Source organism: Balaenoptera musculus, chromosome 4, assembly GCF_009873245.2.
Source record: "Balaenoptera musculus isolate JJ_BM4_2016_0621 chromosome 4, mBalMus1.pri.v3, whole genome shotgun sequence".
NCBI classification, from domain to species: Eukaryota; Metazoa; Chordata; class Mammalia; order Artiodactyla; family Balaenopteridae; genus Balaenoptera; species Balaenoptera musculus.
This window is the reverse complement of record NC_045788.1, coordinates 45887953-45904311: the sequence shown is the minus strand read 5'-3', so window position 1 is coordinate 45904311 and position 16359 is coordinate 45887953. Positions and strand designations below refer to the sequence as shown.

At 38.7% G+C, this 16359-nt stretch overlaps 1 protein-coding gene across 1 annotated transcript in view; it reads left to right on the top strand.

The window, feature by feature from the left end:
- WDR49 (WD repeat domain 49) overlaps window positions 1-16359 on the top strand; it is a 156008-nt gene that overhangs the window by 114488 nt on the left and 25161 nt on the right. The window contains 8 exon segments of the mRNA XM_036849652.1: window positions 1551-1558; window positions 2030-2104; window positions 2107-2163; window positions 4107-4205; window positions 5868-6032; window positions 8020-8207; window positions 8981-9178; window positions 13084-13262. Of these exon segments, the coding sequence (XP_036705547.1) occupies window positions 1551-1558; window positions 2030-2104; window positions 2107-2163; window positions 4107-4205; window positions 5868-6032; window positions 8020-8207; window positions 8981-9178; window positions 13084-13262 (969 nt within the window).

The window sequence follows — 16359 nt, the reverse complement described above, 5'->3', positions numbered from 1 at the left end:
TCTTACCCATCCGTTATGGTCCAGCTCAAAAATAACCCCTTCACTCAGCCTTCTGTGATTTCTACACCTGGATTTCCATGGCAGTTGGTCAGTACTTCCTTGGCACTTAGCACATTTCACTTTGCATTTTAGTCACTTTATGTTCATGGCTCTGTCCCCTGCAGCACCATGAACAGGGACTTCCAAGGAGAAAAGAAATGCTTGTAGAATGAATGTGTATTAAGAGCTCCTGAATGGAATGATTAATCTGGTTTCAGGATGAAGAATGTACCAGAGGTGGGTAGCCTAGAAACAGTGAAATGGGTTAAGAGGCTATTAAAAATTTTCAACCATGAGCTAGTGAGTGCTGAGCTAGGAAGCTGTCACTGGTTATTTAAAATAAAAAGGAAGGAATGAATATGTAACATATCACAGAGGAAGAATCTGAGTATTTTATTTGACTAGGGAAGAGAAAGACATGCAGGAAGTTGGAATTCTGGTCTATTAACCAATTTTGGGAATTTAGGGAGTCCTCCTGTGGAGCGAAGATGAAAAATTTGGATTTTTCATATGTTGCTGATGGAAACTATAATGGAACTGTCAGCTGTCAAGTGGGAACGACTCAACACTGGAAAAAGTTCTAAATGTAGATAAATTTAAGAGCCATTTGTACAGAAGTGAGATTGGAAATTACGGTGGTATACAAAATCTCTGAACAAGCCCTTTTGAGCAGTGAGAGGGGAGTGGAGGAATGACAGTAAGTAATGTCCATATTCACAAGAGAGAAAGAGAAAAGGGAGGTGAAGTAGAGTACAAAGAGTGAAAGGTTGGGGAGGCAGGAAGAGAAGCAGGGCGTTTGGAAACAGAAGAATTTCCAGGAACGAACTCACATCCATCAGAGGGTGAGGAGTTAGTTACACTGGCAGGGCAATTGGGAGACCTTTAGCATGGGTGGAATAGAAAGCAAGATTTCAGAAAGGTGAAGAGAGAACGTGGGTGAAGACACCAAGCCTGGGATTACAAATGCTCCTTTGAAATGTGTCTGGCTCTAGAAGGAGGGAGAGGCTTACCAGAGGCTGGGAGCCAGTGCTGCAATCAAGAGGAAACAGGGTGGCCCCATATTTTGATGCCCCCCAAATTTAACTTTAGCCTTCTCCCTTCCCTACCAGGCACAAGACATTTCATTCTCTGTCTTTTCTGGTCTGTCCTCAAATTCACCAGAAGTGCCCCAGAATACTGACCTTTTAAAAACTACTCTTTCTGTTGAAAACATATCTGTCCTCCATCCCATTTCTTTGAAGTGGCATTTTCAAGTGTTCCACAAATATAGTTCCTCAAGATACTGTATGAAAAAGGACCCACAGACTCTACCCTTTTTTATTGTTACTGTCAAAAACCTTTTGGTGGTTCCATGTTGGAGAAATTTTGTTCTAGGGTCTTGGTTGTGGATAATTAATCTGATAAATGCATACATGGTTGGTTTAATGATTATGAAAGGAAGATTAACCTTCTGATATTAAATATTTATAATTTACCAGACAATTCAGGAGAGCATCCAAAAGCAAGTTCAGTGTGGGAAGTCAGCCTTATGGATGACAAGTAGGGATAAAATTTTGGGCAGCAGCATCTTTTAGACCTCTCAAATCACACCATCCAAGTGCATGATGGGCACTCAATATCTGTATCACTTTTATATCCATCCACAGCTAAATGCTATATCCTTTTTTTTTTTTTAGATTGATTGATTGATTGATTGATTGACTGATTGATTGCTATGTTGGGTCTTTGTTTCTGTGCTAGGGCTTTCTCTAGTTGCGGCAAGCGGGGGCCACTCTTCATCGCGGTGCGCGGGCCTCTCACTATCGTGGCCTCTCTTGTTGCGGAGCACAGGCTCCAGACGCGCAGGCTCAGTAGTTGTGGCTCACGGGCCCAGTCGCTCCACGGCATGTGGGATCTTCCCAGACCAGGGCTCGAACCCATGTCCCCTGCATTAGCAGGCAGATTCTCAACCACTGCGCCACCAGGGAAGCCCTATATCCTTTTTCACTAGGGCTATTAGTCTGTTTTACTCTAAGTAAAAACTTCAAGCAGTTTTTCATCCAGCCTGAAGAATGGAAAGGAGGAGTACACACCGTAATGATATCTTACGTACTGCATTTTTACCTCCACAAATTCTTGTTACAGGTTACTTGAACCTTCACTTGACAATCAGTTGTGAAAATTGTATTTTTTTTGCCTCACTCACTTTGAAAAAGCCTTTTCTCAACTGCAAACTGAAAAGATTTCTTAAAGAAGCAGTCCTTGCCCTTAGAGATACTCTTGGTCCTTATTTCTAGGGCTGGGTGATAATGGTGATGACCATCAGCTCCTGAGCTTGGCTACCTGGCTTCAGATCCTGGTTCCACCACTTGCCACTACCTCATACTGAGCAAGTTATTTAAACTCTAAATTATAATTTTTTCCGATTAATAATAATATATCAGTATCTTGGTTTATAGTGAAGATTGCACAAGATAATCTTGTAAGGGTTTAACCCAGTGCTCACAATAAGCTCATCAGTAAATACAAGCTTTTATTTTCATTGTCCTTTTTTGAGGAGCAGCATTAGGGCTGTTGGGTACAAATCACACTTCTGTGGCACTCAGATATTTTATAATGGGAACACATTAACCCTTTGGCACAATTTAGTCTAAATAACATTGATTAAAGACTGGTCTCATGAAACGTCTATAAATCCAAGCTCTTGAAAGGATCTACAGGCATACTTTGACGTGACATATTAAAGAGGATCAGAAATTGCTGAATCATTTCCAGCCAAAGAAACCAATTTATAAAGACAGATTGCACCATGAAATTATCAAGTCTGTATTTTGACAGACTAATTTTTTTTTATAGAACCAAAAATGTCATCAATTAAGAGGAATGAAAAATTACAGGAAAAGAGCTTGGATATCTATGAAGTGTTACAATACAAGGTTTCCTGCTCTATCTACACTTAAAGTTTCATTGTTTTCAGAACTTGCCTGATTATCTTCTGGGGGGCCAACTCTGCAGTTGAATTTGCTATGTAGCTGCTGGAAGTCTACTCCCACGGACAGCTAATCCATGGAAACCCATCATCCTCGGGCAGTTTGTGAGTTACACGGGCTGCCCTCTCCAGGACAATGCAGAGTTCAGCATGTATTACTCTCTTCTCTCTCCAAATCCCAAGAAAGACACCATCAGTACAGCCCACTCAACTCTTGTCTTCTGCTCTCCACTTGATGTTGGCACTCTGCTCACTAGGGAGCTTTCCTCACTGGGCTGCTGTGAGCAGTGGTCTGGGCATGCACTGCTTCTCCCAGGACAGGCTTGGTCAGACTTAGCCTCGCTATTTGGGCTTTTCTATGTTTTCTGTAATGAGCAGTAGGGAAGGACTTTGTGTAGGGAAAGTTTTAAGATTGGAGAAAGCAACATTCAATAAAGGACATAAAAGAGAAGGAACTGAAAGAACACACACACATCAACTATACTTCAATTAAAAGAAAAGAACACACACGCGCGCGCACACACACACACACACACACGAAGAATGTAGGAAACAGAAACCCAGAAGGACTTAATTGGTTTGCCCTCACTCAATAATAAACAAATATGATAAAAATTATTAACACTTTTTCAGTATTTGTAATATGCTAGGTACTAAGTGCTTTTCATTCTTCACAGCAGCCCTATGAAAAAAATAAAATTATTAACCAAGTTTTATAGGTGAGGAACTTGTGGCATCAAGTAAAGTTAAATAAGTTGCCCAAGGTTACACAGCTAGTAGGTGGTAGAACCAGGACTCAGACTCAAGCTGTTTCATTACAAAGCTTTTATACTGACTGCTTTATTACTATAAAATGAAAAAGATATAACAATAATTTCTATCACACTTACTGAACAGATATTTCATGAAGTTTCTAAGTTCTAAAGTGTAATAAAAACACTAGTAATTACTCTTCATTCATATCTCCAAATACATAGTGAGAACTTACGAAGTGCCAGATTCCGTGTAAGTTATTTCGATAATGATTTCTTCTAATTGCTGTTCATATTTTCTATCTAACTTTCTGGCAATTTCTGTTCTCTGTCTTGGCTCATAATAGGGAGTTATGATGGAGAAACTGTTCTGTGGAACAATAGCACAGAAAATGCTCACTATGTCCTTCACCCTGCTTATCAGCGGCTGCTAAAATCAAAATCGGGTGAGCGTTAAGTTTGCAACTAAAATAATGTGGCTGAGTTCAGCCACAGTAAGCTGTTTGTTGTTTGTTCATGGACCTGCTGCAGCTTGCTCCTAAATTATAGATGATTGGCTATAAGCACAAGGGATTAGTGATATCGTTGTCTCGTCAAAGTGACTAAAAAGAACCTTGAGATTTACTTGGCTTAGCAAATTCTCCATGGCTTGCCGTTCCTTCTCTTTATGCTACATCAGCGTTTCTGAATTACTGACAGCAGGGAGCAGGCCTCTCATTTGTATCTAGTTTATTTTTTGCCAATAAACCTCGCCAGATTGCCTTTGGCTGAACCTTGGGCACTCCTTGGTAGGAAAATGGGAACTCGTGTTCACTTGATAGGCTGCTCAGGCTCAATCTAGAGCTTGTATTAAATATTACACCACCTGGAAATCTTAAATTATTTCTTGCTTTAGAAACCTGTGAGGAGCATGAGATGGGAGTAAATTGTATTTTATGGGAGTTTAGCATAGCAGATGAATATTTTATACTTAAGCAAAATGTCTTGACAATTGCCTTTCACATTTTATTTTAGTTTCTTTAGATACTAAAGGTTTTTCCTTAGACTAATTTATTTGGGTGATGGATATGTCATTCCTCATGGCCCAGTGAGTTTCTGTTGTCTTAACTGGATAAACTCACAGAGGCTGAGTTAGACCTTATGAAAGGACTGGTCATCAGATACAGCTTTTGTGTGTATGTGTGAAAAGCTAAGGGAGTAATTTTTTAGGAGGAAGATGACTAACTTAAGAGATTTAGAGTTTACTTGGCTGCAGGCACAAAACTCTGACCTGCTTTATGTACAAAGAGCTAATCATGAGGGTTCATCTGAACCCTCCATGGAGAGGGTGGAATTCTGCCTCTTTGTCTGCCTTAGTCCTCAGGAGAGCACAGTCTTGTTCTGATAGCGAACCTAATTGTGGCTATGATTAAAAACAGCCAGACAGATAGGAAAGAAAAGCAGATAATGTCAAATTTATAAAAGACACAAGAGGCACTGCTATAGATTTCTTGCTTTGAAATTTTGAAGACACCTCTGTATAGGTTTTTCATAACTGTGTGCAGACTATTTATAGATCCTGAGATGAATATCCCCAGTTTTTATTAGTGTGGCTTGGAGATGATATCATTAGATAATTGAAGCACCATTAGGAATATCCTTTCCAGGGTAACTCACTAAAATAATATTGCTTAAGAATGATCATTGAAATACATTACATAGTCGTATCTCATGTTCATCAAATTATTTGCAAGCTTAATATTAATGATTAATAAGCTGAAAATGCCATGATATAATATCAAGACAAATATCACATTTGTCTTGAACGTATCAGGATCTCTAAGGTGTTAGCAGGGACTATAAAATGAAGTCCCTATTAATTCACATCAAGGGAAAACACAGTAAGCTTGTATGGAGTATGAGAAATAAAAATGGAATCAAGCAATCCTTGAAGTTAGGGTTGAGGAAGTGAACAGCGAAGGCTCCGTAGATGTTGACTGGAAACCTATTGTGAGATTTGCTGGAGTCTTTGGAGGCTGTGATGGGGGTGAGCCTATTGTTTTTCATAAGTGTTTTGTTTGAAAAGCATATATCTGTTCATTAAGACACCTGGCTTCTCTCCATCTCAGATATAGAGCCTCAAAAGCTTCCTGGTGCTGGGAAGAGCTGCCCCACCCACCCCACGGCTGACCAGGCTACTCTGGGAGCCTGTTCCTTTGAGACGGACACTGAGTGCAATAATGCTGTTATGAGGCTTTGCTTCCTTGAAGCAAGAAAAAGCATTGCAGCCACAGGTAAAATATATATTTATATTTTGACTGTAGACTGCTTTGATATATTGTCAAGTGTTGGAGCAGGGAACAATAAAGAAAGTTCAATCTAATCCGATCGAGGTCTTGTAGAGTTCGACTGCGTCTAGCGAACAGCCAGCACCAGGTCACAGGAAGCCACAGGCCATGGCAGACGAGGTTAGGATTCAGGAGGATGGGTCCGGGAGCAGGAGCTAGACCAGACCCCACAAGCAATTTATACAGTGCTGCGTATGTCAGGATCAGAGTGAGAAAAACTCTGGGCAACAATCAGAATTGGTGTTGTAGCCGTGGCGTAGAGATTTGGTAGGGTAGAGGGCACAGCAAGAAACATGTTCCAAATATATGAGCCAAAGCTTAGGTCTACATGGGGTAGAAGGGTTGAGTCTTGAGATGACCACACTGGCACTTATTATCAAAATGGGCTACGAGAAAATAGTGAGAAACTTGGAGATTGGGGGCAATAGCAAAATTTGAAATAGCTGCTGCTAACTGCTGATCAAGAGAGCTGCCTGCTCTTTGTCTTAATTTTTTTGGTGGCGGGCTATGGGTAATGCCTTGGGTGTCTTTACCAACTACGAATCCTTTCCAGAATAAGTCAGAGTTCTGGTTAGAGCTTCTTCTAAGATGTATGCTAACATATGATTTACCATAGTTATTTGATATTATAATAGATTAAATAACTGTTTGCTTAATTTCCCCTTTGTCTTCAATGGCTGTGTTAGTGTGGTGTTGATGCAGCCTACGTGCTCCCAAAGTAAAAATCTGCTCCTGAGAACAATGCATAGTTTTGACCTTTCACCTAAAGAAGTAATTTTTTAATTTTAGAAATATTTTTCCTTAACATTAGGAATCTAGACATACATATGTTATATGATTGAAAAACGAAACATATCTGAACCATGTTTTCCACATTCACTTTCTCATATTCAATTTGCAGATGGAAAATCTGCATGATTTTCTTATATAATTTTTCTGCATTAAAAGTCAATAAAGGTATACCCTTATAGAGTTTTAGAACCATTGTGAAATATTTAGAATAGACCTTGAAACAGTTAGATTCTAAAGCTCTCTATTTTCCAGGACGCGCTTATACTTACAAAATGAACTATTATCCTGAAATTGCTCTCAACACTAATTCTTCTTGCTGTTATCAGTATTCCCAAATTGTTTCCACTGAAGCGGCTACATACCATTATTTCTACCTTGAACAGATATGATTGTTAATAGGCAGCACACTTGTGAAGCAAATTGGAAGTCTTCTACAGATTTATCAAATAATAATAGGAACTTTGCCACAGAAGAATAATTTAGGTAAAGTGCTTCTACAAGCATATAAAAATGGAAAATGAAAAAGTTAGTTCTAGGCCTATGAACCAAGAAAGTGTTCCATAAGGACTTACAATGAATTCTTGATGAAAGATTAAAACACAAGCTCATAAGTAGAATTCAAAGCATACGGCTACATAGAGGAATCAATAGCTATGCTGCTATAACTACGTATATGCATCCAGCTCTGTGCAAGAGGAATTTTACTTCTTTGGTATACGTGTCCAATGGGTAATTAAGAAAGATGTGTTTGGAATATTGGATATATTTGGATATATTGGATCTATTTGGATGTGTTTGGATAATTGGAATATTATCATAATGTTGAAATTAGTATTTTTGAAGTAACAGATTACTTCTATCAAAATTGAAAACCCAAATAATATCAAAATAATGAATGAAGTAGTGGTAACTAGATTTAATGGAACATCTTACACATCCTATCTCATTTAATATTCAACAAAAACCAGTGAAGGTATCATAGGGCTTTTTCCAGTTTATATTTGAGAGAATCAGAGTGCTCGTAGTTGATTTTGGGGCTACTCACCTCTCCAACATCCATATGCTTCCTACAGGGCAAACCAGTGAGGAAGATGTTTCTTGTGTTTGTAGTTTCCTAATTAGGGGTTCTCTTACATATTAGGGGGAGCCAACCTGGTGTCATGTGGAGGATCTGGGTGTGTCAGGTTCTGGGATACATTTAAGAAGCACATTCTGGCTGAATTTTTGGCTCATAATGTTGTTGGTTCCATTATTGTGTCTACTGATAAGTCAAATTGATACCTCGCCGCAGGAGATCTTGAGGGGTGTTTGAAAATCTGGAATACAGAGGTACATTGAAAAAATTCTAACATTATCTTTATTATTTTTGATTGCCTTTTGTTGCAGATAACTATGAATCAGGTCTTGTCTGTTTTCTAGATAAAGGAAGACACAATCAATCTGAGGATTTTAAAGAAAACATATGTATTGATCAGACTTTTTTTAAATAATTCATGGGGAAAAACAGATTTTTCTCAATATTGAAAATCCTCTGTTAATATATCGTCAAGTCAATCCCCCAATTTAGGAATGCAGTGTTGTCAGTAATGTACCACGCATTGTTTGAGAATAAACAGTTAAGATATGCCTTATTTGAAATGAGACCGTAAACATAATTTAATAGAGTCCTGGCCTTTCATCTAACATTATTGCCATCCTGAGTTAGTTTGGGATTTTTGTGTCACTGATTACCTGCTCAATTTTCTAATAATACTATAAAATAGTATAATATGTGATGACCTATATACATGATAAAGTTCATCAATTTCATCAAATAGCTGATTTTACTGTTGATTTTTTTTCTTTCCATCCTCCCCCTTCCCCTCCTTTCTTTCTTTCCACTTCTCAAGTTAGTTAAATCAGTTAGAAACATTTTTTTGAATGTTAATACCATTTTCCTAACCTCTGTTATCATGAGCTGTTCTTTTGCATTTGTATCACAGATTGCTGTTCCCAAATGTACCTTTTTCAATTTCCGTATCAGACTTTAAAAAAAAGTGTTCCATCACTGCAATCATTTAATATTTGGACATTTTAGAATTCTGGCATTTCTGTTCATTCAGGAGTACTGTCTTAATTCCAGTAAGAACAAACTCACAGAGGCCCCAACTCTGATAAGATCGTTCCGACCTCATGAAGACTGGATAAGTTCCTTAGAGATGTGTGAGCCGGGCGGCCGCTAATTGGTTCTCTCTGCCTCTGCAGACCGCAGCATTTGTGTGACTGATGTCTGTGGTGCTCCTGTCCAGATCTTTGGTCAGGTAGAAATATCGTTTTTTTATTATTCTAATATTTACTTGACATTTATTATGAGCTAGGCCTGATTTCCATTTGAATCTCATCGGCCATTAAAGTTCATTAGTCATGAAAGAACTGACTTCCATTTCTGGAACTGTAGCTCCAGGCCTCCCTTATTAACCAAGGCAGTTCCATCAAGTGGTGGACACTGGAGACATGAAAAGTTTGGGGACTCTACGCAGCTCAAAATGTACCAGGATTTCTGAGAAAAATTTCTCCTCCAAAATAAGTGGATCCCTTCAATTTCAAAATTTAGTAGAAACATACTACAATGTGGATAAATTTACTGCATTACTATTAAACAGACAGATGACTATGACAGCCAAGTAATAATCAAATATAGAAAATTTTAGAAAAAAAACAAACTTTTCTGTTCATTGTCTGATTTATTCCTGCCTAAATAACAATTGCTAATGTTTGCTGAGTTTCTCCTGTTCTAAGGTCTCTACATGAATAATTTCATGTAATCTTCACAATTGCCCATCCCATGAGGGAGGAATGCTCATTATTCCCATTTTATAGATGAGGAAACAGAGGCACAGAGAGTTTGAATAAATTGCCTGGGCTCACAGAAGCTAATAAGTGGTAGAGTTTGGCGTTTGACTCAAGCTGGCTCATCTCAGAGCTCATGCTTTTAACCCCTTCCTCCCATGAAACTAAGCTCTAATTTATACCTGCTTATAAAAAAATAGAAGAAAGAAAATATTCATCGTCTCACATTTCTTTTCTTTTTTCCGTTTATTTTCATGGGAACTCAGCTCCTGTTCCCTTTGTACTTCGGGGGACAAAATATCAGCCCGATCTGTTTCAACCAGCACTGTTCAGACATGGTGGTGTGAGCATACCCTGGAACCTCAGTTTCCATCTGGCCGGTTGACTTGGCCCTATTCAGCAGCCTCAGGTACCACTCTCATGCCCTGAGTATGGCGATTCTCTTCATGCTGGAAGACAAAGTCTGTCGTTGCTCCCTTTGTGAGGTCGGCTTGAGGATATCAACCTGTGCTGACAGAATTCTGTACAGCCCTTTAGGACATGGAGGGTGATGGTAAATCAGAAAATGATGGTAAATTGGGCAGGTGGACCGTTTTGGGCTGGGTAATGCGGAAGTCTCCAAGAGCTGTACAGCCTCTTCTGCTCTGTAAATAAGGCAAGTGCTAGACTTTTCTCAGGAAAAAGAGTGTCTGGGTGGGAACTCAAATCAGTGTGTGGGCAGGTGTGATGAGACAGCGTGGGGCAAAGCTGGCATTCTGAACATGAAAGGAGCTGAACAGCTGCTTCTGGCAGTTGGAGAAGTTAATGCAATGCTGACATTGTTATATGGCCATGCCACATGGGCTCTGGTGAGATGAGGTGCAGAAAAAAAGAGTGTCTTCAAGCGGGTGTTATCTGGAGTATAAGTCCTTTAGATGGCGCTGAAGCAAGAAATAGGGCTGTTCTAGGTATGGGTGCCATATAAACTGTGTCCACCAAACACAATCTGTACTGCAATTTTATTTTAATTAAGAAATATGTGCTAGTAAAACTGTTCATTTTATACCCTTGATAGTTTTCCTTAGTTATTTTGTAAAGTCTTTTTTTTTTTGAATTTTATTTTTTTTTATACAGCATGTTCTTTTTAGTTATCCATTTTATATATATTAGTGTATATATATCAATCAAAATCTCCCAATTCATCCCATCACCGCCCCCCGCCCCTGCCACTTTCCCCCCTTGGTGTCCATACGTTTGTTCTCTACATCTGTGTCTCTATTTGTGCCCTGCACACTGGTTCTTCTGTCCCATTTTTCTAGGTTCCACGTATATGCGTTAATATACGATATTTGTTTTTCCCTTTCTGACTTACTTCACTCTGTATGACAGTCTCTAGGTCCATCCGCATCTCTACTTTTGTATTTCAAAGGACTCAGCCTCAGATAGCCTGCGTGAAAATAGTTTGGTTTTTTTCCCTTCTGTTCGAGATAGGAAAAGAGCCACCAGAGCTGGGTAGTTTTAGAAAATAAAGGCGGGCAAAGCGGGGGACAGCTGGGTTTTCTAGTCCCTTCTGCTTGAGCTTTAAATTTTTTTTAAGAACCCGCTTTTGTCAAGCTGTCTTGGATATGGGTGCTGCTAGTTCCAAGGGCCACGGGAGGCAGTGGGAGGGGAGGGCAATGGAGAGGAGGGGAGGAAGAAAGAGAGAAAATTAGCAGATGCTGGAAAGAAGCAACAGTGAATGTCCTTCTCATAGTGTGAGAAGAGACACCCTTTCACAGAAAGAACAGAAAGATATGGGAGACACACGGAAATACAGAGATAAGAAGAGACTCAATTCTTAAATATAGCTAGGATCAGAGCAATTTTTCCTGAACCAGTTTGATTTGTACAGTGTAGTGACTTTTGACCTACATTTGAATGTTGCATTTGTCTTTTCGTGGAATTAATTCTGTTCTAGCAGTTACAAAAACAAAAGGAAAAGCAATCATGTATTTCAATTTCCTACACTAAGGCTTCATTTTCCAATCACATTCAGTCTGATTAAAGTATTCAAAATTTAGTGCAGTGTGATTCAGTATATTTCAAAAAAGAAGTTTTTTAAAAAAAATAACTGTGAATCAGTTTTATAACATAGCTATTGATCTGAGGTTGGTTTTCAAGTTAGATTTTTAAAAGTATGTGGTGTGCTATGTCTATTTCTAGAGTTGGAGAGATAGGGGTAGGGATGGTTTATCTGTGGAGATACATTTATCCCAGGAAACTGTCAGATGACTGTGGTATAAAAAGAAATTAGATGATGCTTGTGCTTCTTCAGTGTCCATCTCAGCACTAACCGCTGTTGTGTTGGGCAGAGTGTGTACTAGCACCCCTCCTCAGCTGATTGCTTTGATGGCCAGTGACTTTGATTGAGCCTATTCACCCAGTGTTTAAAATTTGATTTAGTTGCCCACGTTTAAACATTAAGAGGTTTCATATAAGATCCAAATTTCTTGCTTCTCTTGGAAAAGAACATGTCATTCCCTGAGAGTAGCTATGGCCCCCTTTATGGAAAATGGGTTCCCTCTAAGTCGGTGTAATGCCACCTTTCTTTCCCTTTTGCCTATGAACACTGAGACTGACTTTCATTTGTTATTTATCATCTTATATGAGACTTGATTCATTCATTGACGCTGCCTTCCTGACCCCTGTAGGCATTTTACTTTGTAAATCCTCTGACAAAGGTTGATCATTCGTAGGCCAGTCAGATATGCTGGGGACCCCTAATGTTCCCTCATATCACACAGCCTGTGTTCCCTGCTGCATTCCTGTGGATACACTGTGAACAAATAGAAGACAAGGAAATTGCTTCTGTATTTAAAACATAAATTGTCAATGGGGAGCTCTCGCTAGATGGATACACATTAAGAGCTGTGGCCAAGATCTGTGAAAACTATCATGTAACACATATATTTTCATGTAAAACATATATTTTTCTAGGAAAAAGTACTCAGTAATTGGACTGGCATTTGAGATTTTGGGAGGGGAAGATGCAAAGAAAGTAGTAGTATGAAAAATTCCGACAGTTCTTCAACAAAAGCTTTGTTTTTCTTTCTAGTTAATATACATCTTGCTATACAGGATTTTAAAGTGGGAATGTTAATTTCTTTTTTTGCAGTTCATTATTATCTCTTCAGAAAATATCTGTTTGTTTCTTATGATACATCGCTTTCTAACTTTATTAAAGTTACATGTATGCGTCCCATCTCCCTTAGAAGACTGTAAGCTCCTTGAGTTCGGGAACCATATCATCTTCATTTCTGGTGTCCCCAGGACTTCAATTAATAATCTAGCACATGTTAGACACATATAAATGTTCAAGGAAAATACATTTTATAAAAGTAAATCTCTGTTTTTTCAGGCAAAGCATTGGCAACTTGAGAACTGTTTTTCCCTTCCTAAAAGCAATACTAATTTAATGGAAGATAAGATTCAAGAGAAAAGCATAAAGGAAATTCCTTTGCTTTATAAGGAGGAATCATGGTTAGACCCATCAAAGCATTCGCTACTTGATAAGAAAAACTAAGAGTCAACATACAAGTAAGTACATCTTACCTGTAAAGAGTGAAATTGGCCCCAAATTCCTTCTGTGCTTTGTGGAATGTTCAATGACTACCTCAAGATTTTGCTAACATTTAGGTTATTGGTAGGTATGTGTGTGTAGCAAGGGGAGAACGTATGTTCTCAGGGTGATATCTGATTCTTACTTCTTGTCTGTTGAATGCTTGACTTCTATTCTGCGTCTTCTAGTCTTTTGTTTCTACTCCATCATCAACCTAATTTTGGAAATTAACCCCTTTCTTCAAAAGCAATATATGTGTGTATATGTGTACGTATGTATCTACCTAGCTAGTTACCTGTCCATCTTCGAAAGTATGTCAGATTTTACTCCTGGTTTTGGTAAGGCACACAGAGGTTTATATGTCAGAAGTTCAAAGAGCTTGACTTTGACTATTGGATATCACTCTCCTTTTATGACTTCTAGCCTTTCCTTCCTGTTGTTCAGCCATTTCTTCTTTTCATGCCACTCTGATGGATCCCATTCTTACATTCCTCTAACTCTAATGCCAGGCAGTTTTAATTGCTTCTTTTGTTTCCTATATTCTTGCTAACTCATGCTCTCATAATTTCACCTTTCATATTAAACAATCTTTTGAGAAAACAGTTTTGTTCATTGTATTTTCTTTGATACAATTGGCATTTTTATTACCATGTGCCTATATTACTTTTTTTAAGGTCTACAGAAAAATTGCCTAGAAAGCACAGAGAATTCCTACATACCCCACGCCCATCCCACACAGTGTCAAACATTAGTGTGGTACATTTGTTATTGATGAACCAATATTGATACTTTATTATTAACTAAAGTCCATAGTTTACATTAAGGGAGTACAGTTGAGGGTTCTCTGATGACACCACGCAGAGACCTCTGCATTGCACCTTTCCAAATTAATGCACTCTTTGGCTAAACTCTTGGGGCTCAAACCCACCAGTTGGGGTTTTTCTGTTCCAGTCCCCTCACACTGGCAGCCTCGCCTCTTGCACAGCTTCTCCTGGGTTAACTTCTGCTTGACCAATAGGAAGCTCGCACATCCTTGCCACACAAACTGCTCCACAGCTACCCCTTCTCCCCCTGCTCACCGGGGTACTTTCAACCACAGTAGACTTTTGCAGATATTAACGAGTCACTGGTTCACTGTGTCCCTCTAATGGTTACCCCACGGGGCATGTGTTAAACTCTTTGCCTGGTTTATGTGAACAGGAGCTAGAACTGAGGGCGAAGCATTCCTCCTCTCCTGTGGGAGTGGTTCTCAGTGCACACCTACGACTCTCTCCAGTGCAGTCCTCTCTTAGGATTGCTGCATCCTTAGTCTGTTTCTATCCTAGAGTGGTGGTTGGCCTGAGCATCACAAGACGCTACCTCATTGACAAAGTGGGCCTGCGCAAGGAATCGATCTAGCACCTCACTTTGGAATGTGGGAATACTTTTTACCTCTTAATTAATTAATTATTTTGCTTTCAGACTTTTTGGACCTCTGATGACGAGGTAGGAAAGAAAAAAAAATTCCCCTTTAAACATCCTGTTACACTAAATTACCTTTTGGTATTTGTTCTTCCATTTCCTTGAATTATGGCTTGCTGAAATGTCAAGTGGCATTTTACTTTCAGGCAGAAGAATCTTTCAATTTAGAAATACGGCATGACCGACCCTGTACAAGAATAGAGTGCTGAGAATGGAAAGACTTGCTGTACGATAAAATGCCCCCACCCAGCCACCCAACTCAATTGTACAGATCAGGAGATAAAGTTACCCCAGGGTAACACAGATTGATCATTGTTTCTCTTCCTGTGACACTCCTAGAAGAGTGAATGCAAGTGTCACAGATTCCTGTTTGAGTATTTCAGCCAAGATACTAATTTCCCATTCCTTATGACAATCTCAGTTATTCTTTTTTTTTAAAATTAGCCTTTCCTTAGATTTAAAAATTGGCACTTTAAACTGTTGACTTCTTTCCTGACTTCTATCCATCTTATTTCATTTCCTATTGTTCCATGACTTTACTTGTCTTCTGAAAATTAGTGCTGATGTATAGATTCTTAAATTCACAGATTTCTCTTAAAACTAGAGCTTTGCATTCTGCCAGAGGAAATAAGACTACAGCAGAGTGATCGTCTCACCTTCGTTATACATTTCTGTGGGCCTTGGGAGATGTTCCCGGCAGTAAAAAGCAAAGTTATCTCTGTTTACTGCATCTTTTCAAGTGACAACACATCCAAAATTACCTGTGATATTTAAAATTTCTGCCTTTAATTCAAATGAGTGAATTGAAATAAATTTTACGACTTTGTAATAATGAGATAGAACGGAATGATATCATTTTGGAATTTCTGAACTAATTGAAAAGAAAAGGTTAAAAACGTATCCTCAGAATTGACTTGGCAGGTACAGCCCTCACTTCTCCCAGAAGCATGTCCATGAATCCTATGGAGAAAACCTACAAATGAAATACAATTGTCAGCTGTAGAATGTCCTTTGTGGCCTCCATCCAGTACTGAAGAGATTACAGATCACCTTTTCCCTAAGAAAATATTATTCTGAAGAATGTGCCCTATTTCTAATCAGATTAGGAAATCCAAGGAGAAAACCATGCCATTTCTTGTCCATATGTAAAAGTATGAAAGAAAACTAAATATATGAAAGAATTTAGAGAGACTAAAAGGGGAAAAGCACATTTGGTGTGTGTATGCGGGTGGAGGGATGTTTAAATGGAGGGGGAGGAAGAGTAAGAAAGATAGAGATGAAAAAAGAAAAAAGCCAATAGAAAATGAAAGAAGCATGAAAAATGAAGGAAAATTTTAATAATTTAAAGCCGTGTTCTCATCTTAACTCCTAAGATTCTATTTCCAGGATAAAAAGCTTGGTTTTTATGATGTTCTGTCTTATACATAAATACCAGGTTTTCATAGTGCTTAAGGTATTTTATAGTATTGTGTGTGAGAAGTAGGTAGGTGGTAAAATGTCATCTTCAATTTAAGTCCTGGGGATATGCAGATGAATATAGAATTTAAGAGAAAATAGGAAGTCCTAATGCTGAGTTAGAAATTGACACAAAGAAATAGATTTTTCTCCTTCTGT